Source organism: Amblyomma mixtum, chromosome 4 (genome assembly GCF_055824585.1).
Source record: "Amblyomma mixtum isolate Tamu chromosome 4, ASM5582458v1, whole genome shotgun sequence".
NCBI lineage: Eukaryota > Metazoa > Arthropoda > Arachnida > Ixodida > Ixodidae > Amblyomma > Amblyomma mixtum.
The window spans coordinates 111673305-111700681 of NC_143015.1; the positions used below are offsets into that span (position 1 = coordinate 111673305).

A 27377-nucleotide genomic window follows, 5' to 3' on the forward strand; every position below is an offset into this window, starting at 1 on the left:
GAGCTGTGGGTTTGATAATGCACGGAATTATAATTTCCGATTTCTAATAACGCGTGCAAAAAGCACATAAATGCCACGATACACTTCGTTGTCATACGTGATCACTTCGGGGCTTCACGCATCGAAGCAAAGCCGCGCAGGCGCACAGGGGCCCGGGGGAGAAGCGCTGCGTTCAAAGGGCAAGGTGTTGTGTGCGCGCGAAACCAAGCACGCGTGTTATCGCGTACTGTCTGCGCATGCTCACTGCCCGGCTATCTCTCATCGGGTAGCCCGTGCTGGCTTTAAAAGACCGCTCGCACGGGCCCACCGCGCTCAGTATGTAACCTGTTGGCTTCCTGCCAAGTAGCAGGAATAAACGTTCCTTCGATGCTACGTCTACGCCGCCCAGTTCTTGGATGCCAGACATGACATATTGGCGACGAGGATGGGATGACCGCCGTACGGAATTCGCAGTGTGAAGAACCTGGCCTCTGTGTAAAAGCTTCCCGCCACGAAGATTTCCCTGCGGTGAAATTCCTGAAACTGGCATCACGGCAGCCGAAACTTCCAAGTGAGTCATGAGTCGCATCGGCCACATTGAACCTTTCGACGAGACCACGAGTGACTGGCGCTCGTACGAGGAAAGGTTGAAAGCCTATCTTTTGGTGAATGATGTTCCAGTAGCAAAGAAGGTTCCTGCTTTCCTAAGTCTCATCGGCGCGAAGACCTATGCGCTGCTCAAGTCGCTGACGGCACCGGACGCACCGTCGTCACGAGAGTTTGACAGTCTTCTGAAACTCCTGAGCGATCACCTGGCGCCGCAGTCGTCCGTCATCGCAGAGCGTGCGAAATTTTACAAGCGGTCACAGCGAAGCGGTGAGTCCATTACAGAATTTGTCGCGGAACTTCGAAGGCTGGTGCAGAGTTGCGAATTTGGAAGTTTCTTGGATGAAGCGCTCCGGGACTGTTTCGTTTGCGGCCTGCTCCGCGAGGACATTCAGCGTGTATTATTCACAGAAGACAAGAAGCTAACCTTCCAGAAGGCCGTAGATAGAGCTCTTGCCATGGAAACTGCAACTAAAAGCGCGGCGTTCACGCATAACAGCGCATCCCCGGCGTACGAAGTGAATAAGGTTCGAGGCGAAAAGCAGTCTGTGATGTCGCCAAGCTGCTTCCGTTGCGGGTCACCCAATCATTCTAGCGAAGCATGCCCTCATATCGGCGATACATGTTATAATTGTAACCGAAAAGGGCATATTCAACGCGCCTGCAGGAAAGGAAAGAAAGCTAGGGAGGCAAAGCCCCGGAAACGTGTGAAGATGCTCACGTCCGTCCGAAACGAGTCGTCTGTCCCACGTAAATCAGTCAACGCAGACCCATTTACTGTACCCGTGAACGTTGACGGTGTCCTTCTGACGATGGAGCTTGACACCGGCGCAGCCGTATCCGTCATATCATGGCGCGAATACCAGAGGCTGTTTCCACGTAAGCGACTTCAGCCAGCATCGTTAAAGCTGCGCACGTATACTGGGGCTATGGTAAAACCGAAGGGTCTGGCGAAAGTCGTCGTGCACCACAACGACCAGAGCGTGGAGCTTCCCCTGTACGTCGTGGACACTACAGGACCGGCACTCCTCGGCAGAGAATGGTTGCAAGATATTCGTCTGGATTGGAAGAACCTAGTTTTTTTAATCACCTTGGTCTCTCTCGAGAAATGTCAAAGCACTGGCAAGAAAAGCTGGAAGCCATGCTAGACAGCCATTCCGAACTTTTCAAGGATGAGCTAGGTACCATCACGGAAGAGCAGGCCGAGCTTGTCCTTCGCGAAGGGTCACAGCCGAAGTTTGTAAAGGCAAGAAGCGTTCCCTTTGCTCTGCAAGGTGCAGTAGAAGCGGAACTTGTGAAAATGGAGAAGCTGGGCATCATAACGCCTGTTGCTACAAGCGAATACGCAACGCCCTTGGTACCGGTAGTGAAGAGGGATGGAAGCCTCCGGCTGTGTGGCGATTATAAAACCACCGTCAATCCCTGTCTGGAAGTAGACCGGTACCCGCTACCTCGGATAGATGACCTTCTAGCAGCGCTTGCAGGAGGAGAGGAATTTTCGAAGATCGACCTGAGTAGGGCCTACCAGCAGGTAGTTATGGCGGAAAGCTCCCGGAAACTACTGACGATAAACACGCATAAGGGATTGTATACTATGAACCGTCTGGCTTTCGGCATTTCGTCCGCCCCAAGCATATTTCAAAGAATTATGGACAACATGCTGAAAGGTTTGGAAGGAGTCAGTTGCTACCTTGACGACATCCTGGTCACAGGCAAGACCAAGCAAGAGCATTTCCATAACTTGGAAGCCGTCTTGTCAAGATTGCAGGAACGCGGTGTGCGCATCCGGCGCGATAAGTGCTCGTTCTTTCAACGAGAGCTCCGTTATCTGGGCCACGTCATCAACGCCGAGGGTGTTTGCGCATCGCCTGAAAAGGTATTGGCACTGCTAAATGCGCCTGCTCCAAAAGACAAGCAGCAACTGCAGTCATTCCTTGGGATGGTCAATTATTACGGCAAGTTTGTTCAGCGTCTGTCGACTTTGGCACAGCCGTTGTACAGGCTGCTAAAGCAAACAACAGAGTGGACGTGGGATGCGTCATGCCAGCTTGCTTTCACGGAGATAAAAGCAGCTATGGCTTCCCCTCCAGTTCTTGCCCATTATGATCCGAAGCGACCGCTTCAACTTGCCTGCGACGCATCTCAGTACGGCATAGGCGCAGTTCTTTCGCAGAAAATGATCAATGGATCAGTTCGACCGGTTGCCTACGCATCCCGCACATTGTCAAGTGCCGAAAAGAACTACAGTCAGATCGAGAAAGAAGCCCTTGCCCTCGTATTCGGCGTAAAGAAGTTTCACTTCTACGTCTACGGAAGGTTCTTCACGCTTGTGACTGACCATAAACCACTGCAAACAATTTTCGGCCCGAAAACAGGCATTCCCGCGATGGCAGCTGCCCGCATGCAGCGTTGGGCGCTGACGCTGTCAGCCTACAACTATGCTCTTGAATTCAAGAAATCTACCGATAATGCGGAAGCAGACTGTTTATCGCGCTTGCCACTCGACAGCAGCGAAAAGCAATCGGCAGAAGAAAGCGAAACTTTTTATTCGCTTCGTTTGGAAACGCTGCCTGTCACAGGCCAAGACATCGCTCGTGAAACGAGGCGTGATCCTTTACTAAGCAAGGTACTGAACTTCACAAGTGCTGGCTGGCCGTCGCATGTCGCTGAGAAGGAGTTGAAACTTTTCTTCGATAAGCGTTTGGAGCTCACAGTTCATCAAGGGTGTTTAATGTACGGCATGAGAGTAGTCGTGCCTCCAAAACACCGAGCCTTCTTGCTTGAGGAACTTCATCAGGGTCATCCCGGTATCGTAAGATGCAAAGAACTCGCGAGGAGCTACGTCTGGTGGCCTGGTAGCGACGCGGACCTAGAGCAACACGTGAAGAAATGTGAAGAGTGTCAACAGCAACGGAACGAACCAGCACCGGCTCCGCTTCATCCATGGTCATGGCCGACTTCGCCGTGGCAAAGAGTTCACTTGGACTTTGCTGGACCCATGAAAGACAAAATGTTTCTTGTTGCTGTGGACGCACACTCAAAATGGCCGGAAGTTTATGTCATGCAGAAGACTACGGCGTACCACACAATTCAGTGTCTCCAAGACCTGTTCTCGCGTTTTGGCGTACCCGAGACCATCGTGACCGACAATGGACCACAGTTCGTTTCCGAAGAATTCAAGAGCTTCGTCAAAGGCTTCGGTGGTCGTCATATCGTGAGTGCACCGTACCATCCAAGCACGAATGGCCTTGCAGAGAGATTTGTACAGACAATGAAATCTGCGTTGCGGAAAGGACGACCCCAAGACTCCTTGCAGACAACCTTACAGACGTTCCTGATGACGTACCGCAACACGCCGCATGCGACTACAAGAGAAACTCCAGCAAACCTTTTCATAGGTAGACGACTGCGCACGAGACTCGACGCAGTCAAGCCTTCTGTCGGGGGAAGAGTGGCTCAGCAACAGCTCTCCGATATGGTGCGACGCAAGGCACGTGAGCGACTTTTCAACATCAACGATGAGGTCCTCGTGAGGAATTACAGAGGTCCTGAGAAATGGGTCCCTGGCACTATCATTCAGCAGTCTGGCCCCGTTTCATTCAAGGTTCGAGTTAAGACGAATCGTGGGGTGCTCATTTGGCGGCGTCATCAAGACCAGCTACTGCTCAGCATCGACAGCTCAAAGCAGAGCATCATGGAAGATTTTATTCCAGATTTCGGGGATCCTGAGAGCGCCAACGAGCCACTTCCAGCTGCGGCCCCTGCGGCAACGACCGACCCTCCAGGGGAGCGACGCTATCCACAGAGGGACCGGCGACCTCCTGACAGATATCAGCCATAGCATTAGTTGCATTGTATAATGTAGCAAAAGGACTTTGTGCTCATTAGGAGGAAGGAGATGTTGTGTGCGCGCGAAACCAAGCACGCGTGTTATCGCGTACTGTCTGCGCATGCTCACTGCCCGGCTATCTCTTATCGGGTAGCCCGTGCTGGCTTTAAAAGACCGCTCGCACGGGCCCGCCGCGCTCAGTATGTAACCTGTTGGCTTCCTGCCAAGTAGCAGGAATAAACGTTCCTTCGATGCTACGTCTACGCCGCCCAGTTCTTGGATGCCAGACATGACATCCGGGTCCAGACAGAACATCCGGGCACCGTACGGGACTTAACGAGATTTAACGAGACTCTCTAAGCCCTCCTACGCGACCGGCATGCAAGCGCCGGTTGGTCTCCAAAGGAGTCACAAAAAATAACTGCTGCCAGTGCCTTCTCAATGTTTATCAAGATATCAGTGGAGCTCTGGGTTTGATAATGCACGGAATTATAATTTCCGATTTCTAATAACGCGTGCAAAAAGCACATAAATGCCACGATACACTTCGTTGTCATACGTGATCACTTCGGGGCTTCACGCATCGAAGCAAAGCCGCGCAGGCGCACAGGGGCCCGGGGGAGAAGCGCTGCGTTCAAAGGGCAAGGCATCGCGCCGAACGGGTGGTGGCGTTCCTCCCTCCCATTACGGTGTGGTTCGGGTGTCCACCGAGATGGCAGAGAATTACTGCGCCATTTCCTTTCCTCAAAAAACCTTGCGTTCAAATGGCAAGGCATCGCGCTGAACGGGTGGTGGCGTTCCTCCCTTCCTGTACGGTGCGGATCGGGTGTCCACCGAGATGACATTAGGCCCGTAAACATTTCATGCTTACTCTACTCTCGGTTACGGGAGAGGCAGAGATTTTTTTGTAGAGCGGGTTAAACGGCAGACACTCCGGTGGAACGCCGGCTTTTAAGTGCTTGGCGTTCACAGGGCAGCTTCCTCTGGCACGACTACATAGCCGGTTGCGCAACTGTGGGTGACGTCGGCGGACGTCACGTTGACGAGTGCACAAGTTTCCTTGACGTACTGGGTGAAAAAAAAAGATTGCGCATACAGGAGAGAGTGGGCACTTGTTTTCTTATTTTTTATTGCACGCATTTGCGACTCCGTCTTAATTGCGTCCTATTCACGTATCAACCCTGCGCTCTGAACACGAATGCACCTATATGGGAGTATAAAGGGGGTAAGGTTCCCTCTAGCACACACTTTTTTAAGGCGAAAGCCTTTAATGCCTCATCGTTGTCGACAGAAGACTGTCAGCAGGAGGTTGTCAGCAGAGGTGTCATGCTTTCCGGTTTGTCGAAATGATTTTGAGACAGTTACTAAGTAATTTCCTTTTCTCAAATACAATTCCCATTTAGTTCATTAGGGCCCCCTCTTTCTGTTCCTTCTTTCACTCCCACTTCCTCCCTTCCTCTACGAACGGAAGACGGGTGTCCACCGAGATATGCCTCCAAGATATGCGAGACATTTACTGCAATTTCCGTTCCTCATGTGCAATTTCCATTTTCGTTATTGCGACCCTCGTTCTCTTTCACTCCCTCTTCCTCCCTTACTGTGCGGTGAGGTTTGGTGTGCAGCGAGATGACAGAGAATTACTGTGCGGTGAGGTTTGGTGTGCAGCGAGATGACAGAGAATTACTGTGCATTTACTTTCCTCAAAAAAATTGGCAGTGGTTTAGCTCTGGCTAAACCGGGTAAATGGCGTAAGCAATGGTGTGCACGTTCTTCTTCTGGCGATTCTTCGGCGCGTTGCCTTCGCCTGGTAGCATTGCGTTGTTCCTGAGCAGTCAGGTGTTGAGATTCATTAGTGACCGATGACATGGAACCACTCTGCGAGGTAGAACGTTGTCGCCGAGCTGCATCCTTAGCTTTCTCTCTTCTCCTTAGAGGACTGCATAGCAAAGCATTTACGTCATGGCAAGTGCGCATTTATAGACGCTTAACAGCGCGAGAGCATGGGCGGCGCCATATTTGGTCACATGACCATCCCGCCACGCTGCCAGGGAGTCCACAGAACGCCATAGCCCGTTCGACTGTACGTCTTGCTCGTCGGTAAATTGGTTTTGAGGAAAGGAAATTTATCTGTCTCGCATATCTCGGTGGACACCTGAACCTCGCCATAAGGGAAGGGAAGAAGATGGGAGTGAAGGAAGACACTATTCACTAGACGCGCTTTTGTTCATTCTAAACTATCGAGGTGGAATGGCGGAGTGGTTAGCGTGCTGGTCTCTCACTTTGGAGACCCTGGTTCGATTGCGCAACTCGACCAATTTCCTACTCGGGGTTATTTTTGTATTTATGTGGTCTGACTAGAAATGAGGCTAATTGCTTAAGCGATATCATTCGATGCACTGCGTGCCAATGCTGCTAACGCCGGCTTCGAAGCCCACAAGTGGCGGACCTCCTAGTGGCGCCATCTGTCGTAGAGCAAACTGCTCGGCGCCGCTGCCGCGCGGCGCACCGACGGCGCTGCCGTCAGGCGGAGGGCGGCTGAAGCAACGCTGTTCAAGGTCAACCGAGGCCACCGCCGGGGCCTACGCGACGGCTCGAAACCTGGCGCAGTATTGCTTACGCAATAGAAGTGTTGTGTTCAGAGGTGTTTCCAACCGGCAAGGCGTCGCGCTGAACGGGTGGTGGCGTTCGGGGTCGTTCCCGTGGCAGCACTACAACTCGCTGTCGGGTACTCCTAAAGGCGAAGCTTAAGCGTCAACAATTAGCAGTTAATAAGTATTAACCGTTAATTAGTAATTTTTAATTGCTTAGTAATGAGGCATTTTATGTAATGTCATCCAGTGGTGACGTCCCCAGTGGCACAGAGGCAGTCAAAGTGAAGTGGTGCGGGAAACGCTTTCGCCTCTGCATTCTTTACACAGTCGAAGCGCCCCATGAATTTTCTAAAGGGCGTCCACTAGAGGACAACTCTGCTACCTTTTTACTCCTTTCTGTTTGGATAGTGGAGAAATGAAACTGCAGTCAACCTTTCTGCCGAAATGGAATAAGGGAACCTGTATAGACCGGCACATCGAATCGTAAATGTGAGTGCACTGCCCTCGTTAAGTTTCATTTTTACGTCTCTCAGTACTGTTTCGCAAGGAACGTCTACCAGCGTGGTACATCCGGCTTGCATGACTTACGTCAAGCACCCCATTTTCGTACACCACGCGTCGCGTGCATCGTTCAATCCGAGCTAGTGGCGATTATTTAATGGAACGAACGCGTTGCCTTTCACGAAGCTCATGGTTTCCGGCACTTCGGCTACTACGGCGTCTGTGCAAGCAACCAACAGGCAGGCGAGGGGTCACTTTCTGACTAAATCTGTGACCTATGGCCTGTTTTTTTACCTGGCTATAGGTAGTTTGCCCTGACGCCGTAGTAGACGCGGTGCAGGACACTGGGAGCATCGTGAGCGGCCGCGAGTTCGTTTAATTCGCTGATCGCCACTAGCTCGTACTTTTACCACTAGTGTTTTTGCATCTTCTTGATTAACCTGAAGTTAACTTCGCTCTCACAGGACAGCTGTACGCGCTTTGGATGTGGAAGCTGGCCGGAGTCATACAGCCGAGCAGGGACGAGGACTTTCCAGACTTTAACTCCGGCAGCCAATGAAGGTTGGTATCTGTCTTGGATACACACCCCACGTATCGTCGAACGCCCTATTAGGAATACTTTGCATACTCTCAGAGAATTTTTACTGGTGCTACTCATGGATACGGCGACACAGCCGTCACAAGAATTCGGCGTCGTTTTGAAAACACGAGTGTCAGCGACTTAGAGCGGCTTCGTCGGTATGAGAGTTGGTGTGAGACGTCATTTCTGCAAACCGCCCCCATCATATGCGTGATGTTTCCATTCCTGCTGTCAGCCATTCTTAAAAAAACATTCTTTTTGAGTTACAGGAGCATGTGTTTCGCCGTACCATTATCAGCGATGAACGCCACCAGAATACGGCTAACACGTGCTAACTAGCGGCATGGTAAGAGGTCAGTGCACGTTAAGGAGCCCCAGGTGGTCTAAATTTCCGGAGCCCTTCACTATACGGCATCCCTCATGGCCTGAGTTCGTTTGGGACGTTAAGCCCACATAAAGCATAAACCAACCAACTAGCAGGATGGTTGCCTAATAATGAATAGTTCATTTTCAACTATTTCGGTTGGCCTTCTCATTTATTGAGTGGCCTGTGGCTCATCGCAAGTAATGTACTGATCACTTTTTATATTTTCGAAAATCCTGTACTCGCCGCCGGTGCAGCGCAAGAAATTTTGGGGCTGCACACGATCTAAACGGAAACCGCGTGCCCAGGAAGAGGTTTAGCCACGTCTACTAGTGTACGCCATACACCCGTGCGCCAGTCACGTGCTCTGTTCCTGCTCGTTGCTCCTAGTGGGGGACTGCGAAAAGAACAGGCGACACTTGGCCTTTGTTAGCAGACGACCTCAAGAGTGCACTGTGTGATATCAGAAAACGAAACCTGCGCATACAGCCGGAAATTGGAAGACGACCATCGCGTCTCTTGCAGCCGCCACAGCTGGAAAGGTGGATAGATGTGCACTCCGCGTCTACCCGGCCCAGTACAAGCGCTGGCAGCACACCTGGCGCATGTGCTCGCAAACGAAACCATTGTCACCGGAGAAGCATGGCACTGGATGCCATACGCTTCTGCTTAGCTCATCTCTGGCGAAATGTAGTGTGTGTGTTAGTGTGTGGTCACTTCCCTTTTGTGAGGTAACATATGTGAGGAAAAAAATTTTTACGGGTATTCTTTGGCTAACGAAACGGCTCGATTGCAAAGTAAGCAGTATGAATGAATGTTGCGTGACACAGTGATAGGTGCTGTGCAGTACATATCCTAGTAAACCCCTGGGCGACACTTCAGATGGTACGACTCACGGAGGAAAGAATAGAGCCATTGAACACGTCTGCATAAAACACACCCTCATTCTGACAAGCATGCAATACCTACGGTCGGATACATGGGCAGTGTCAGGAATGGGGACCAATACCATATTGTTCTCGCAGCATCGGTTTAATATTCGCGCAAAGGCTCGCGTTACTCAGCATTAACTGCTCAAACTATTTAGCCCCTGCAGCTGGGCATATCGTTCACTGTCGCAGAACTTGCGAATTTGTTAGCGCGAGCCTATAGCGAGATTTCGGCGACAGCATCTACCTTTTGTGTTCGAAGCCAAATATAGAGCGATAACTTTCTTCGGCCCAGGTAGCGAAGCTTTGAACTTGTGTGTTCGTGAGTTCTGTGTTTCCTATTACGCAGTTGCATCTTGATTGCTGAAAGTGCTTTCGGCAAGGAACTCCAAACACCGAAATTTATATTCGAGTGTTGGGAATGCGCGCTGGGGAAGACAGTCAGAAGTGAAAAAGCGTGTATTGCTTCGAAAAATATTGGCAGAACCGTCTTGTTCGGCAGCCTTTTAGAGACTGGTCATAACTCGCGCTGGCTTTGCGCTTGCTTTGCGGCGTTCATGAGTTGTGTCCCCCTAAAGACTGGTGGAGCACGTCTCATTGTTGATGTCGTTCTTTGTTCACATCAATCTACTCTCCTACAGCAACATGATAGACGCTTTCTCATTGTAATATTTATTTCTCAGCGCCTCCAGCGCCATGGGTAGCCCTGTCGCCTGGAACACCTTCGTCGCGTCCGTTGGGCTGCCGGCCGGAAAGCCATTCCAGATCTACTGCGCGCTCGTAAGCAAACTTTTGTCCACAAACGGGGATGGTAAATGTGCATGTGCGTGGCCAAGTAACCACTGTGGACTTGGCGTCTACCTCAGCGACACCTTCCTGGCGTTCTGGTTGTCTTTAATTATGCGAACTCTACTGCCCACTACTTCCGAGCTTTTGGCACCACCTTCGAAATACGTTTCTTCGTGTTTAGCACCCGCACACGAGAGATCCGGGAAGAATTTAGGCGGCCGTACAGAATGCCTTCACCTCGACGCGGTAGCTCAGCTGGCTCTCGCATTAGACTGCTGAATGAACACGAGCTTTCTGCAGGATCCGAACACTGCCACGGATCGTAGCCTCATTTGGAATCAGGCGGGATGCAGAAAATTCGCGCGTGCTGTGCAACGTCAGTGGCTTTTAAAAGAACGAGCAGAAATTGGCCTGTTTTAGAATAGAGGGATCGTATCGGTTAGGGCGACAGGGAAATAGCGGGGTGCCAGTGCTCCTGCGCAGAACGATAACTGCCCTCGGGTTACTGTCCTAGCATGCGCACTGGCATCCCGCTATTCCTCTATCTCCCTAACCGATAGATCCCCCACTTCTAAATCTCCCCATTAATCGGAAGGCTTCCACTATGCGGAGTCTTTCGCGGCAGTTAACTCCGCATAATACGCGCAGTGTCAGCGGAGGATCTATTTATTTTCGATGGGGTCCAGCAGCTGGAAGCTAACGCAGCGGCTATACACCGCTTTCAGTGACACCCTCTGGCTCCTCGACGTCATGCGGTTATGCGACGAACCCAGAACCCTCCTTATTCGGCAACGCCCCCGAGTATCGCGCTAGGTCACTCTGACGAGCGGAGGCAACAGCGATTAAAAAAAAAGGGGGAGATGGCCTCGAGAGAAAGAGGGAGGATGGCGGCCCTCCAGGTGAAGGCACACTCTTGTGACTTCGCTATCTGGTGACGTCATTATTAATGCGAAAGCATTATATGACTATTTACACGTCACCGAGAAGTGTCCGCAAAACAATTTTGTCCGCACGTTGCTATCGTCCTTTAAAGAGATAAGGAAAAAAAAGTGATTGCATCAGATAAAGGATAAAAAATCTCGCTATGGGAGAAATTTGGTCAACCTGGAGTAATTAGTTACTTGCTTAAAGCAGAAAAAACCCACTTGTACATCGATATAGCGAGAAGACGTCAATCGAGCCGCAGACGTCAAAATGACACCAGAAACGAACAAGGCCAAGAGAGAAGGAGTGTCGAGGAGGAGTCAATGCTTTCGCAATCCTCCAATGCGGGTCGCCGCTGTGGTCTGTTTTCTCACAGGACTGCCACGAGCTCCCGGGGCACGAGGGGGGGAGGGAGGGGTGTTCATGGCTGACGCTGCAGAGTAAAATGAAGTACCAAGAAAATGGCCGAACATCTGTGCAGGAAACAAGCTCTGGTGTATACGAGCTCTACTTGTGCTATATACGAGCAAACTGCGGAAACGCGTTACATTAGCTCTGAATTAACAATACGGAGCAGTGCAGTTACTTGCAATTGTCGTGGTCATCGCTGATTGTTTATTTCGTGTGAAACTGCAGGGCGCCTGCTCCGGTCTCCCGTCAGGCTCATGCATCCCTCGCCCAGGGTTGCCGTTGGTGGCTACTTTGCGCCAAATTGGCTACTTTTCGACCCCGTCTGGCGATGAAAATTTCACGCTGGCTCCTTGGCTACTTTCTGGCTACTTTGAACTTCTATTTTGGCGCATTTACTAGCCATTTTTGTTCCAATTAAATATACAATAGCAAGCAAGAACAGAAAAGAACAATTATTTCCAAGCTTTGCTGTCCTGGTCGCCTTGATGCGCGCGCGCGTCCTCGACGCATATATTCCTCCAACGAACTGGAGTCTGAAATACGCCAGCAGCAGAGAATTTGCGGTGCACTTGATCGCAGATCATGTTTGACTTTCTGGCACGCAGCGGCATCGTACAAGGACACTTGCGGCGAATGCCCTTTTCAACACCTGGCGCAAGGAGCACTGAAAACTTTGACCCTTCCAATTTCTAATGCTGATGCAGGGCGCGCGTTCTCTTGCGCGCACTTGACGAAAACAGAGATCCGTAACAAAATGAAGCTGGACTTGCTTATGGCGATTCCGTGAATCAAATTTGGGCTACGACGCCAAGAAAAAACAGCATCTTCGTTTAACGTTCCTGCTGAGTTGTTTAATAGAATGTGCCCAAAATTACTCCGGCAAGAATACTATCTACTCTAGATAAACTACGCGGACTGAACTTTTATTTATTTGCAACGTACCTGATACTTCAAGGCCGAGCAAGAGGCCCAAAATTCCGTGCTCTTTATTAACTCTGTGTTTTTGTGTGGATTCAAATTGATATTATTTATTGTTCATTAATAAAAGTTGCTTATAATAATGGTTCTTTTCTACTTGGCTACAAATTTGGCGCCAAGATCAGGGGGAGTGGCTACTTTTGGCTACTTTTAGCTTCAGTCCTGGCTCTTTTTGAAAAATTCCCAACGGCAACCCTGAACGGAGCTGATATTCCGCTCTTCACTCCTTCCGCGTAAAAAACAACAAAAAAATATTGTCCTAGAGAAAGCGCATTAGCATGCACTACCAGCATGCACATACCATAATTGCCAATTAAAACCAGGTAACGCGTGAAAAGTATTAGGACCCATTAGCATGCTCCGTTTGCTTTTGTCCGCACCTGTACGGTTTGATGTCATATATGTTGCAGAGCGGGTAAAACGGCAGAAACACCGGTGTATCACTCGTGAAAGCTGATGCAACGATAATGAGGTCAACAGGAACCACTTTCACAGCTGTTGCCAAACGTTAACAATAAATGACAAAGTTCTTGGAAAACTCTCAGAGAACCCAGAGTTGTGACAGACCTCTTGTAACAACAGGGGAGCTTCCTCTGGCACGGCTATCGACGGATATCACGGTGACAAGCGCACAAGTTTCCTCGAGGTAGCGCATGAAAAAATAAGATTGCGCATACAGGAGAGAATGGGTTCTTGTGCTGTGCTTCCTGCAATTGCCTTGCCCCACAACTTTCTTAATAACGCCCTGTTCACGTATCAACCCTGCACACTAAACACGGATACACCTATAAGGGAGTATCAAGGAGTAAGGTGTGCTCTAGCAAACTTCCTTTTTAAAGGGTGTACACTAGAGGAGAATTTTACTCCCTTTTTACACCTTCCTGTTCAGAGAGAGGAGAAATGAAACTGCCGTTCATCATTCTAGTGAGGGGGGAGTAAGGGAATGTGTATACACCTCCTCATCGAATAGTAAATGTAAGTGCGCTGCCCTCGTAACGTTCCACGTTTACACCTGTCAATACTGTTTCGCAACGGAACGTCTAACAGCGTGGCACTTCGCTAGCATGTGACATACGGCAAGCAACCCATGTTTGTAAGTCACGCGTTGCTTGCATTGTTCAAGTCCGGGCTTGTGGCTAATAGCGAATTAAACGAACGCGCGACCTTTCACGATGCTTCCGGTCTCTGGCGTGTAGGCTACTACGGCGTCAGTGTAAGCAACCTATAACCAGGCGAGCAGTCATTTCCTTACTTAATGTGTGACCTATATCGCCTGTTTTTTTTACCTGGCTATGGGTTCTTTGCACTGACGCCGTAGTAGACGCGGTGCCGGGGACTGGGAGCATCGGCCGCCCTTTCGTTTAATTCGCTGTTCGCCACTAGCTGGGACCGGAGCCGCTGTTGCTGTTGCATCTTCTTGTTTAACACGAGGGCCGCCGCGGTGGCACAGCGGTTATGGTGCTCTGCTGCTGACCCAAAAGACGCGGGTTCGATCCCGGCCGCGGCGGCTAGAATTTCTTTGGGGGAGAAATTCTAGAGGCCCGTGTACTGTGCGATGTCAGTGCACGTTAAAGAACCCCAGATGGTCGAAATTTCCGGAGCCCTCCACTACGGCGTCTCTCATAGCCTTAGTCGCTTTGGGACGTTAAAACCCCATAAACCCAAAATAAACCCTTGTTTAACATGAGGATAACTTTGCTTTCACAGGGTAGCCGTCGACGCTTTGGATGTGGAAGCTTGCCGGAGTCGGTGAGGACTTCCCAGATGTGAACTCCGGCAGCCAAGGAAGGTTGGTATCTGTCTTCGATACACTTCCCAAGTACCGTGTAACGCCGTATTGCGAATACTCTGCTGAGAGACATCGCACCAGGGCTACTCATATAGATTCAGGGACACAGCAGCATGAGGAGAAATCGGCGTTGTTTAGAAAACTGCAGGGACTCTGCTCCGGTCTCCCGTCAGGCTCAGGCATCCCCCTCGCCTGAGAAGCCGACACTTGGGAAGGACTAGGCTGCGGGACCATCGTGAGCTCCCTCAATGCTTCCGTCACGTGGGTGTTGCTGCGACGCCGACGCACGTCCCCCGTGCAACGTCCTGACAACGGGGACAGGTGAGGTGGAGGAGCACGTGACTGGCATGTGCAGGTGCGGACTTGAGTGAACAGAGCTCGATATTCTGTTCTTCACTCCTTCCGCGTAAAAAACAATCAGACATTGCTTGTCCTAGACAAAGCGCATTAGCATCCACTATAAGGATGCTCACACCATAGTTGACAATTCCAATTAGGTAACGAATGGAAAATATTAGAAACCAGTAGCATGATCAGTTTTTATTTGTCCGTACCTGTACACTTCGATGCCGTAATTGTTGTAGAGCGCGCGTTAAACAAAGTGGCAGAAACACCAGTGGGACGCCTGCTTTTTTTAAGTGACGTTCACAGTGCAGCTTCCTCTGGCACGGCTACATAGCCGGGTGCGCAGCTGTGTGTGACGTCGACGGACGTCACCCACAGTGGTTTGGTCGTCCGCCTCCGCTGCGGGAGGTGGCAGGTTCGAAACCCACCGTCGAATACCCACCGTATATGGGTACAGGCTCCCCCCGACCTGGCGACCGGTTTGTTCAGGGGGTGCAGTCCTGGGAGAGGCTCCATAGACCCCGCTATTCCCTTCGGGGACGTACCCTGTTTCGAACAGCCTCCTGAAAAGGTGGCTCGATGTATGTTACTCTGCCGTCTCGTGGTTGTCTGTGCCGTGTAAGTGTTATGTGTCAACCCTCCTCACGGGTGATGCCCATGCCATCAATGGCGGGCAGAAGTGCCCACAAGCGCCCACTGTGGACACAAGCGCCCACAGGAGAGAGTGGGCGCTTGTGTTCTTCTCCTTGCTATTGCAGTGCCTCGCTCCTCTCTTAACTGTGCCCTGTTCACGTATCAACCCGGCACTCTTTACACGAATACACCTATATGGTTGTAAAAAGGGAGTAAGGTGTCCGTATCCCCATCTATTACCTTCATCAGGCGATAGCACGCCACCGCATCTTGCTTGCTTGAGAGAACGCTTTCGGTATTGTTGTCGTGGCTTATAGTCATTATAGACTCCGTATGGTTCCTATGGTTTTGGAAACGAGTCATATTAAGAGCGCATTCGGAATGGTAGAAATCGTCGTACGGAACGTTTAAGCAGCGGTGTCCAGGAAAACGGAACCTGCGAATACAGATATTAGTTTGGGCTTAAAAAAGAAATAACAAAAAAGTGCCCTGCCCGCGAATACAGCCAGAATTTGGAAGACGACCACCGCGTCTCTTGCAGCCGTCACAGCTGCACAGGTGGTGAGATGTGCAGTCGGCGTCCACTCGGCCGAGTACAAGCGCTAGCAGCACACCTGGCGCCTGTGCTCGCAAACGAAAACATTGTCACCGGCGAAGCATGTCGCTGGATACCCTCTACGCTGCTGCTGAGCTGGTCGCTGGCGAAAGGGAATGTGTGTGTCAGTGTGTGGTCACTACCATTTTGTGAGATAAAACATACCCTCATTCTGACAAATATGCCACACCTACGGTCAGATACGTAGGCACTGTCGAGAACAGGGACCATTACCGTATTGTTCTCAGATCATCAGCGTAAAATGCGCGCAAAGGTTCGGGTTACTCAGCATTAAGTGCTCATACTATTCTGACGCTGCAGTTGGGCATATCGTTCACTGCCGCAGAAGTTGCGAATTTGTTAGCGCGAGTCGAGACCAAGAGTCTTGTGAGAGCATCTATCTACCTGTGTGTTGGAAACCAAATATAGGGCGAGAGTTTTCTTCGGCTCAGGAAGCAAGTCCTGGCCCTTCAACATGTTGATGAATTTCGTGTTTTGTATAGCGCAACTGCATCTTGACTGCTGAAAGTGCCTTCGGAAAGGCACGCCAGTGAGCGAAACTTAAGTGTTCGGCAATGCGTGTGAAGGAAGGCAGTGAAAAGTAAAAAAAAACGCGTGTATTGCTTCAAAAAAAATTGCCAGGACTTTCTTGCTCGGCAGCTTTTATAGCCTGGACAAAACTCGTGCCGGCTTTGTGACTGTGCTTTTATATGTGTCTATCAGAGCTAGCGGCTACAAAGAAGAGTACCAGAACCTTCACTGCATGCAGCCGTGGCAAAGAAAAAAGTTGGAAATACCCACTATTTGGATGAGGCCGCTGTGCGCCTCATCCCATGCAGCGAAGAGCAGCAGAAGTTTTATGGCTTCTTCGACAGGGTTAATATATATAATGCAGGGAATGGGGGGAGGCTCACATTAAGATTCATTTTGTGCAGGCTGGCCGGTGTCCAACCTCACCGGGTCGGGTCGTGTAGAATACTGTCACGTTGTAGTGACGGCAGTCCAGCGGTCAGGAAGACACCAACCAGTCTTGGAAACGAAGCTCTTTATTTGGGCTGACTTGCGCCCGCAAAATAACTGAATCACTCGGTGGCGGCGTAAGCACACAAGCGTGCTTGTCAATCGTCGAACTACGAACGTCCGCCGCTCGCGGCATCGCTCAATTTAAAGGCGGCAAGGAAACTTCCAGATAACAGGACAAGATCATCTACAGTAATCTAGAAAAACCTAGATGCAGCCCTTCATGGCTGCGATCAATCGAGATTAGTCTGGTCGCTTCTCGCGCCACGAACAAAAGTGATAACAACCCTTTCCTGCAGCCTTGAGCGTGAACGAACAAACACTACAATGATACGTGGCATTACCCCCCTTCCAAAGAAGCATCGTCTCGATGCTTTAAAATGAAAATAAACACGGAGAATGAAACTTCGAGTCCTTCAGCGTTCATAATATGGCTTCAGGCGTACGACATGTACGACTTCCGGGCGTGGGCGGCGTCGCTGAGATGCTGTCGTGCCGTCGGGGATGACTTCATAGTCGAGGTCACCGATGCGACGGAGAACCCTGTACGGGCCAAAGTAGCGTCGCAGCAACTTTTCGCTCAATCCGCGGCGGCGAACTGGCGTCCATATCCAAACCCGATCACCTGGCTTGTAATGCGTGTCTCGTCGGCGCAGATTGTAGCGTCGGGCGTCGGTGTGCTGCTGGTCTTGAATGCGAAGCCGTGCAAGTCTTCGGGCTTCCTCGGCGCGATGAAGGTAGGCGGCGACGTCGAGGTTGTCTTCGTCGGAAACGTGCGGGAGCATTGCGTCGAGTGTTGTTGTGGGCTTCCTGCCGTATACCAGCTGGAATGGAGTAAACTTGGTTGTCTCCTGGGTGGCAGTATTATAGGCGAAGATCACGTAGGGCAGAATAGAGTCCCACGTCTTGTGTTCGGCGTCGATGAACATGGAGAGCATGTCTGCGATGGTCTTGTTCAGACGCTCTGTGAGTCCGTTGGTTTGCGGATGATAGGCAGTTGTCCTCCGATGACTTGTCTGGCTGTACTTTAAAATGGCTTGCGTCAGTTCCGCTGTAAATGCTGTTCCTCTGTCTGTGATGAGTACTTCGGGTGCGCCGTGTCGGAGGAGAATTTGTTCGACAAAAAATTTTGCAACTTCTGTTGCGGTACCACTAGGCAACGCTTTTGCTTCATCGTAGCGGGTCATGTAGTCGGTGGCCACGATGATCCACTTGTTACCTGATGATGAAGTAGGAAAGGGGCCGAGTAGGTCCATCCCGATTTGCTGAAAGGGCTTAGTTGGCGGTGATATGGGGTTCAGGAGTCCGGCTGGTCTAGTCGGAGGCGTTTTGCGTCGTTGACACTCACGGCACGTTTTCACGTAATGCGAAACGTCGGTAGCTAGCCGCGGCCAATAGTACTTCTCCTGGATGCGGTGCAACGTGCGAGCAATCCCGAGATGCCCTGCAGTCGGCTCATCATGACATGCCTGCATAATTTCTTGCCTGAGATTTTTGGGCACGACAAGAAGATGCACTGTCCTGTTGGGCGCGAAGTTCTTCTTCAGAAGGACATTATTGTGAAGGACGAAGGACGACAGTTGGCGCTTGAACCCTAGGGGAGGCGATGCGGTCTTGCCTTGCAGATAATCAACCAGGCTTTGCAACTCAGGGTCCGAGCGCTGCTGCTGCGCGAAAGTGCTCGCGCTTACCGGTCCTAAGAAAGCGTCGTCGTCTTCCTCTTCCGGTGCTGCGTCGACGGGGCCCGCGACAAGCAGTCTGCGTCGGAATGCTTGTGGCCAGATTTGTAGACTACAGTTATGTCGAATTCTTGAAGGCGCAGGCTCCAACGAGCAAGGCGGCCGGAGGGATCTTTCAAATTGGCTAGCCAGCACAGAGCATGGTGATCGCTCACAACCTTGAATGGTCGTCCGTACAGGTAGGGGCGAAATTTCGACGTGGCCCAAATAATGGCGAGACATTCTTTCTCGGTGGTCGAGTAGTTGGCCTCGGCTTTCGACAGTGAACGGCTAGCGTACGCGATAACCTTCTCCTGTCTGCCATTTTTCTGAACGAGGACCGCTCCTAAGCCCACACTGCTTGCATCGGTATGAACTTCGGTTTCGGCGTTTTCATCAAAGTGCCCGAGCACAGGAGGGGACTGTAAGCGGCGCTTCAGTTCGTTGAAAGCTTCCTCTTGCGGCCTTTCCCATTTAAAAGGTACGTCGGTCTTGGTAAGTTGGGTCAAAGGTTCAGCGATGCGCGAAAAGTTCTTGACGAATCGCCGGTAATAAGCGCATAATCCAAGGAATCTGCGTATAGCCTTCTTGTCATTAGGCTGTGGAAACTCTGCGATCGCAGCCGTCTTCTTGGGGTCTGGGCGAACTCCATCCTTGCTTACGACGTGACCAAGGAACAGCAGCTCCTCGTAAGCGAAGTGGCACTTCTCTCGTTTCAGTGTCAGGCCTGAAGACTTGATCGTTTCCAGCACTATCCGAAGCCTTCTGAGGTGGTCTTCAAAGCTTGAGGAGAAGACAACAACGTCATCTAAGTAGACTAGGCAAATCTGCCATTTCAAGCCTGCGAGCACCGTATCCATTACTCGCTGGAACGTCGCTGGGGCAGAGCAGAGGCCGAATGGCATCACCTTGAACTCGAAGAGTCCGTCTGGCGTGATGAACGCAGTCTTCTCGCGATCTCTTTCGTCGACTTCAATTTGCCAGTAGCCGCTCTTCAGGTCCATCGATGAGAAGTACTTAGCGTTGCACAGCCGGTCCAGTGTATCGTCGATGCGGGGGAGGGGGTAGACATCCTTCTTCGTAATGTTGTTCAGGCGGCGGTAATCGACGCAAAAGCGAAGGGTGCCGTCTTTCTTTTTCACTAGGACGACCGGTGCTGCCCAGGGGCTCCTCGATGGCTGGATGACGTCGTCACGAAGCATTTCCTCAACTTGATTGCGGATAGATTGACGTTCTAACGGCGATACGCGGTAGGGGCTCTGTCGCAGTGGTCGTGCGTGTTCGTCTGTGACAATGCGGTGCTTGGCAAGCCGGGTTCGTCGCACATTCGATGCTGATGAGAAGCAATCGGTGTACCTTTGAAGAAGACTGCGTATTTGGTCTTGTCTGCTCCGGGGTAATGCCGGGTTGATGTCGAACGTGGGTTGATGGCCTTGTTCAGATAGTTCTGCAGGTTGGTCGGGTAGGGCAAATACGTCTCTGATGTCTGCCAGCTCGTCGAGGAAAGCAATCGTCGTACCTTTGTTTAGATGCCGGTATTCTTCGGTGAAGTTGGTTAGCAACACCTGGGCTCGGCCATTTCGGATTTCGGCGACTCCCCTCGCGACGCCCAATCCTCGGTCCAGGAGTAACTGGGTGTTCCCCTCGATAACACCTTCGGCATTTTCGATCTCTCCAGTACCTATGCCGACGAGAACACTTGATCGGGGCGGCACGCTCAATGCTTCATCGAGGACGTTTAAGGCAACGTGATGAGTCGCGCTCGTCGCAACAGGTATGGCTTTTTCCGTGGAAAGCTTGATCGACTTAGATCGAAGGTCGATGATCGCCCGATGTTCGTTCAGGAAGTCCATTCCCAAAATCACGTCTCTCGAGCATTGCTGTAGGATCAGGAAGGTTGTCGCATAGGTTCTCCCATTTACAGTAACTCTCGCGGTGCAGCGTCCTGACGGCGTAATCAGGTTGCCACCTGCGGTGCGGATCAGCGGGCCATCCCAGGTTGTTGTCACCTTCCTGAGTCGGACAGCGAGTGGGCCACTCATGACAGAGTAGTCAGCTCCCGTGTCCACCAAGGCAGTAACCGCGTGACCGTCGACCGTAACTTCAAGGTCACTTGTTCGCGTTCTGGTATTGTACGTTGTCTTCGGTGTCCGATCTCGACTTCGTCGAGTAGTAAGGCTGCGGTGGGCGTACTGCGACGTTACTTCACTGGGCAGCGGTAAAAGCTTCAAGTCTGGCCGCGTCGTCGTCGGTGTCGTCGTCGTCGTCGGCGTTGTCGTCGTCGGCGTTGTCGTCGTCGGTGTTGTCGTCTTCGGTGTTGTCGTCGTCGGTGTTGTCGTCGTCGGTGTTGTCGTCGTAGTTAAGGCATGGTCTTGAGTACTCGTCGATGGAGGATCTTTGTCATTGCGCTTAGAAGCAACCTCACCTCCAGAGGCTGCTTTATTTAGTTTAACCTTCGTGGGCTGGGGGAGCGTCCACGCACGGCGTAACCTCGGCTAGGAGAAACAAAGCGCGGGGACGATGGCGACGGGGAACGTGATAGGCGGCTCGGCGATGAGTATTCTTCCCGACGCAAAAACTCCTCGATTTCGGCTGGTCGCTGGCCGGGTCGGGGTCGTGGAGCGTCGTAAGAGAACCCTCGGATGCCCAGTCTTCTGTACGGGCAGTGCCGGAGGACGTGACCGGCTTCGCCACAGTGGAAGCACAGTGGGCGGCGCTGGTCGGGAGTTCTCCACTCGTCGCATTTCCTCGGCCGTGTGCGACGCTCGTAGGACGGGCGAGTTGGGGCGAGAGGGCGGCGCTCCAGCGCAGCTGGCTAATGGCGATAGGGGCTTAGGTGCCGTCGTCGAGGTGCAGGACGGCGCACTGCTGCGGCGTAAGTCATGGCTGGAGGCTCCAAGAGGCTGCGTGGTAGACTGGAGTCAAGTCCTCCGGTGAATGACTCGAAGGGCTGGCGTCGCCACTTGCTGGGGGTGTCCAGTACATGGAAGGCTACCCAGCACCTCCACCAGATGTCACGTTGTAGTGACGGCAGTCCAGCGGTCAGGAAGACACCAACCAGTCTTGGAAACGAAGCTCTTTATTTGGGCTGACTTGCGCCCGCAAAATAACTGAATCACTCGGTGGCGGCGTAAGCACACAAGCGTGCTTGTCAATCGTCGAACTACGAACGTCCGCCGCTCGCGGCATCGCTCAATTTAAAGGCGGCAAGGAAACTTCCAGATAACAGGACAAGATCATCTACAGTAATCTAGAAAAACCTAGATGCAGCCCTTCATGGCTGCGATCAATCGAGATTAGTCTGGTCGCTTCTCGCGCCACGAACAAAAGTGATAACAACCCTTTCCTGCAGCCTTGAGCGTGAACGAACAAACACTACAATGATACGTGGCAATACCATCGCCGCGTGGACAGCGGCGAGGAAGAGGCGGCACTCCCACATCCTTCGTTGCACTACACGGTGAGTGGTCATTGAGAGTGAAGGAAACTGCCAGTGGCCGCGGCGCAAGGTTGGGTGTTCAATCCTTTCAATGGTAGTCACAACTGTTTGCAAAAATCTAGATGCGAAAAACGCCCACGCGCTGAGGCGGGGCGGTGGTACTGATTTTCTTGCCGCCAGCTTACGTGCTAAGAATTATGGTAAACTTTGACCAGTGCGCTGAAGGCACTTGGCGCGAGTAAGACAGATAGCAAAAAAAGGCGTGACATTTGCAAAGAAAGCATGGTTGTCATTCATTCCACCATCTTTGCATTCATTCCATCAATGCATATTTTCCTTTCGGGCGGATGCCTTGTTATTCTGAAATTCCTTGGTGACACACTCGTAGGTGTGCTGTATGCTTAATTGGAAACATTTGATTAGCATTAGATTAGCTTTAGCTGGCGGCGGCAAAGAAGAGTACCAGATCCTTCCCTACACGAGCAATAAAGATAAATGCGCAGAAGTTAGTGGTAGATAGCGTGATGAGATCTTGCTGCAGGAAACATTCGGTTCATGAGTTGTTAATAATTAGACGCGGAAATTACACTTGGACGTCAAAATAGCTGTGGACTTCGATATGGTACATGACGACGTCAGAATAGCCGCGGACATCGATGTAGTACGTGGACGTTTTGCTTTCGTATTGCTCCAGTGAGGATCGCCGCAGTGATCTCAAAAGTTTTCAGTGTAATTAGTTTCTCTTTCATTCTCCGATTCATTGTTTTCGAGGCTACTATGGAGACTACCGCTGTTTCGATGTGTTTGGTCGATACAAGTCCCTTAAGGATTGGATATAGCTCTCTCGCGACGCGATGATGCAGGTCGGCTTGCGGCGCCCCACCGCTACTCTCTCCGGAACATGACGTGGGCGGAGAGGGGCGTGCCTCGCGTGCTGCTGGCGGACGGCGTCGCACCCGATCGCGTCTTTCTGCACGAAGCTGCAGTACGCGGACGTCCTAACAGCAGCTGCCGGAACGGATGCATGTCGGGAACGCGGGGCTATAACGTTTGACCTGAAACGAAAGCGAAACCTTTGGTTTCTACTCCACCTTGGGGGATTCCCCTAAAACATTTGGTTAACACTGTTCCCACTTCGAGTAATTGATCAGATAGCTGTAGCCCTACCGTAGGCTTGCCGTCCCGGTTAGCTCAGTTGATAGAGTGACTGTTCCGGTGAAGCGGTGGTCCCGGATTTGAACACCGGACCGGGACGAATTTTTCTTAACTGCGATCTGCGATGTTTCTGAGAAAGCTGTATAGCTTTCCTTTGTAGCCGTATGGCTGCGCTTTGGTGGACGTCAATGAGTAATTACTCCCTTATTACGAAAGCAAAACCATTGCGCGTTTGTAGCCTCGATTCAAGAACCGCTATGAAAACCGGAAGTCGTTGGAATAACCGCCTCGAAGAATTATCCTACAGCCTCGCCGCGGTGGCTCAGTGGTTACGGCGCTCGGCTGCTGACCGGAAAGACGCGGGTTCGATCCCGGGTGCGGCGGCCGAATTTCGATGACGGCGAAATTCTAGAGGCTCGTCTACTCTGCGATGTCAGTGCACATTAAAGACCCCAGGTGGCCGAAATTTCCGGAGATTTTCACTACGGCGTCCCTCATAGCCTGAGTTGCTTCTGGACGTTAAACCCCAATAAACAGAAAACCGAATACCCTACAGGCGGATGGAGTAGGGTGTCTACGAAGTTACATTTTGTAGCCCTCTGTAGCGGGCGGCTGCAGTTTTGCAATGGCTACTGGAATCTTGGGTGTATTAGAACTGATGCATTTAAAGCACATCTCTGCGTCTGTCTGATTTCCTTCTTGTTCCAAGAGGTACGAACTGCACCGCTATCGACACAGAGGAATACGTGTTGGGGAAACTGTAGGCCGTTTGAATCAAATGGCAGTGATTTATCCCTAGCCGAATACATGGGTTCGTATGCGATGCACAAAAAGTTAGTTATTTTGGTGACTTCTTTCAGAGCTGGAGTGGCTTTTCTCTCGACGTGGTACCTCCCGGCCTTCTGCATTGCGGTGGGACAGGTGGCGTCTGACGGTGTCTTCTGCTGGAGCGCACGTGTCCACTGTAAGTGACCGGATACCTATAGCTGCTCGGTATATGTGCGGACGCGTGTGCAATACTTGCTCGTTGGTACAGACAGCTGTGTTTCTTGTGTTATCGGGAAACTGCCTTACACTATCTGGACGCTGTAAGATTTGGCGTACGCAGAAGAAATATTCGCTATTGCGCTATCTTCATACTTCTGCTTGAGCGACATTGGCTAAAAAAAAGATTTTTGCTCACCGCGCTGAGTGCTTTGAAGGAAGATTTCGGAAGACGCTCCCGAATGAGGCGTCCTAGTTCCACCAGTGGTTTTTGTCTCGTCCACGCTTGTCTTCCTGAATGGTGGCAGTGTTTCAGCAACCGGAGCCCCTCACTACGGCGCCCCTTATAGCCTGAGTCTCTTTTGGGCATTAAACCCCCGTAAATCATTTATTCTTGTCGCTGAAGTATAAATGCTCGCTCATTTGCACATACCCCCGTAATTTTTGTTTGTCTTGATGTGAAATGTTTTTAATACAAGACACTATAGCGGATTTTCTTTGCGGAAGTTGCTTCGAATGACAATGGAAGTAATTGGGCATCAATGTGCTGTTCCTATTTTTTTCAATTTTTCAATGAAATTCTGTGAGCGTGAATATGCGCCGTGCTTGAATTCTTGACGTTTTTGGTCCGTTCTTATTACTTTTGCGAAATCCGATTTTTCTCAATAGTACAACATAATTAATGCTTGCATGAAAGGGTTAGGTTATTCTATATATAGTGTTCTGGTAATCAGGTTACACATTTTGTGATAGGCAGTGGATAGTTAGAAAGCACTGTCCGTTGCGGCTTCCATGCGACGCAGGTCAGGCTTACCAACGCCTAGCGAGCAGTTCGCTGCCAGCAAGCGACAGGCAGCCCGTCGCTGCAAGAAGCGCCTCACTAACCTGGGTGCGATTTATACGCTTGCTTCTGAACTACACATAAGTGTATATATATTGCCATTTCTACACATGGAATTATCACTATATCGAACTACCTAGTGACCCCTTTCGAGATTGATATATATCAAACTGGTTCGACTGTATGTAAAACGTTTTGGGCATCTGAGATCAGTTATCGGATGGATGTTTTTTTGCACTGGATTTAATGACCGCTTCAGAGATGGGTGTTCTGGGAGATTTACAGCTTGAGGAGTCTCATAAGTGCTCCACTGTAAGACAGAGGCAAGCCATGCAGTCGAGTTAGTTTTAGCAAATACTGTACGTGTTACTTTAGGAGGGTTTAAAGTTGTAAAGCGACCCACGCTACGTGGTGGTAGAACTTTGTTGAATGCACTGGGGTAGGTTTTAGGGGAGAGTGGAGGGTTTCGTCAGTCTTTTGCCTGGGTGGTAGTCCTTATTCCGGGACGCCACTGGCGGTAGCTGCTGCCTTCGCGCTTTGAACCAGAGCCCTGTTGGACTCCAGGCCTAAGCAATCGGACAGGGTCGCTTCCAAGCCCTCTCTCGTTGGCTGATTTATTCTTTATTCCAGGATTTTTCTGTCAGGCCCATACCACGTTATATGTGTCGGCCCACGTGTCACAAAATTTACACGACCCCCAAAGAAGTCGGGTCTGTGTGTTTTAAAATCGAGGGGCTTAGAAATGACCCCGTCTGCAGCCTTCTGAGGTGTCGCTTCCCCGTTTAATCCAGGCCCTTGGCGGGCTCTGTGAATGTCCGCCTGCACAGGAGTCCCGTCAGAGTCTGGGAATTTAGTGGAACTCTCTGTGTGCGCAGCCTCGTTCCCTTCTATTCCCTGGTGTCCGGGCACCCATACCAATAGATTTGTTCTCTCGGATGAGCTATGTTGCACGTTTGTTAAAATGTTGCTGGTAAGCGGGGTATTCGTCCCCTTATGTAAATTCGACAGGCGTGTTGAGAATCGGAAATTGTGTGCATGGTGTCTTAGTGAACGGCTGCCAGCGTTATCGCCACTTCCTCGGCTAACGCAACTTTACTCTTTTTCACCGAGAGTTCATCCAACTGCCTTCCCCTAGGATGAAATACCGTACAAAGCTTATCGGAACTTCTGAACGTAAAGAAGGTCGAAGGATTATCAAGCTGCATTTTGCAGCTTTCGTCTGTTTGCATTTAACTGTTAACCAACCAAAAGCTTTACAAAACAACGTATCAAATATTGGGCTGTTCGTACACTGCTATTAAATGTCGTACAGGTGTAAAAGTCCAGTGTGTGCATTTTACTTGTGGATACCCTCTCTGGTCATGCCTTTATACCCGCGCTTTTAAGCTTCAATATCGCTTGGAAGACGTATCGTTACACATCTCGACTCTCAATTAATAGTACTTGAAGGTAAGGACATGATTTTTCTTACTAACTGTCGCGCAATATCTTTCCCACATTCACCAAACAGCTGATACCCGAGGACCTGCTGGATAGTCGTGAGGTGGTCGCAGTGGAGCAACGCAGGACTCCAAGAAGTTTGCCGGAACTCAACCGGCTGACTGACCAGAGTCCATTTGGACATTCAGCTTGTCCATCTGGACGAGGAATTGGGGTCAGTCATTGCCCGATTGATCGAGGTGACCACTTCCCTCCAGGACTTCTCTCGCATCCTGATATATGGTCCTTCCGAAATGACTGCTGGCTCCTGGTGGTAGTGGCGGTCCCAGAGATTGGTTTTAGGGGGGGGGGGGGGGGGACTTCCGTGTATAAAAAAAAATAGAAACAACAAATTTTTATTTACATTTTATTTGTACACCAATTTTTGTGCGTTTTTTGTTGAAAAATAAACGGCGAAAGATATAGATGTTATACCATAACACTCGCTTTGAATGTTAACTGTTACGTGAGCAGCATTCATTTCGATGCCCTGCTGCTTGTGCTCTTGTCCTTCAAATGGTTCACCTCATTAGTAACACAATTCCTAGTTATTCACGCTGATTTCTATCTTTTCTCATTTCTCTTCCCCGTGCTGTGCACAGAGGAGGGCTCCGTGCTCCTTTGTTGGGCATAGGCGCTTTCGTAGTGGCCTGTATACTGTGCTTTCACTGTGTGACTGTGACCTTGACTGTGTTGTAACTTTGTTTTTGTCTTCTTTTGTTCTGATTGTTTTTACTTCTCTTATTTTCGTTGTGACCGGCACTGGGTGCTATGTTTTGACTGTTACGGTGACTATGACTTGCTGTGACTTTGGTTTTCTCACTTTTTTATTTCGCAGACTGCACGCTGTGCTTTGGCTGTCTGCCTGTGACTGTAACGTTGGCTGTGATGTGCCTTT

The 27377-nt window shown here is 50.7% G+C and overlaps 1 protein-coding gene across 12 annotated transcripts in view; it reads left to right on the plus strand.

Annotated features, from left to right (window-relative positions):
• LOC149347888 (uncharacterized) overlaps window positions 1–27377 on the plus strand; it is a 356391-nt gene that overhangs the window by 264774 nt on the left and 64240 nt on the right. For 6 of the 12 annotated variants that reach the window (XM_089587661.1, XM_089587665.1, XM_089587654.1 and 3 more), the window contains 2 exons: window positions 14189–14270; window positions 14419–14591. The exons of 1 other annotated variant lie outside the window; for it this stretch is intronic. Coding sequence is in view for 1 of the 11 variants with exons in the window: in XM_089587671.1 (XP_089443797.1) it covers window positions 14189–14234 (46 nt within the window). In the remaining 10 variants the exon portion in view is untranslated. Of the gene's footprint in view, window positions 1–14188; window positions 14271–14418; window positions 14592–16778; window positions 16806–24035; window positions 24140–26510; window positions 26787–27377 lie in introns of those variants that run through there. 5 more of the 12 variants (XM_089587668.1, XM_089587662.1, XM_089587659.1 and 2 more) reach the window with 5 other exon arrangements.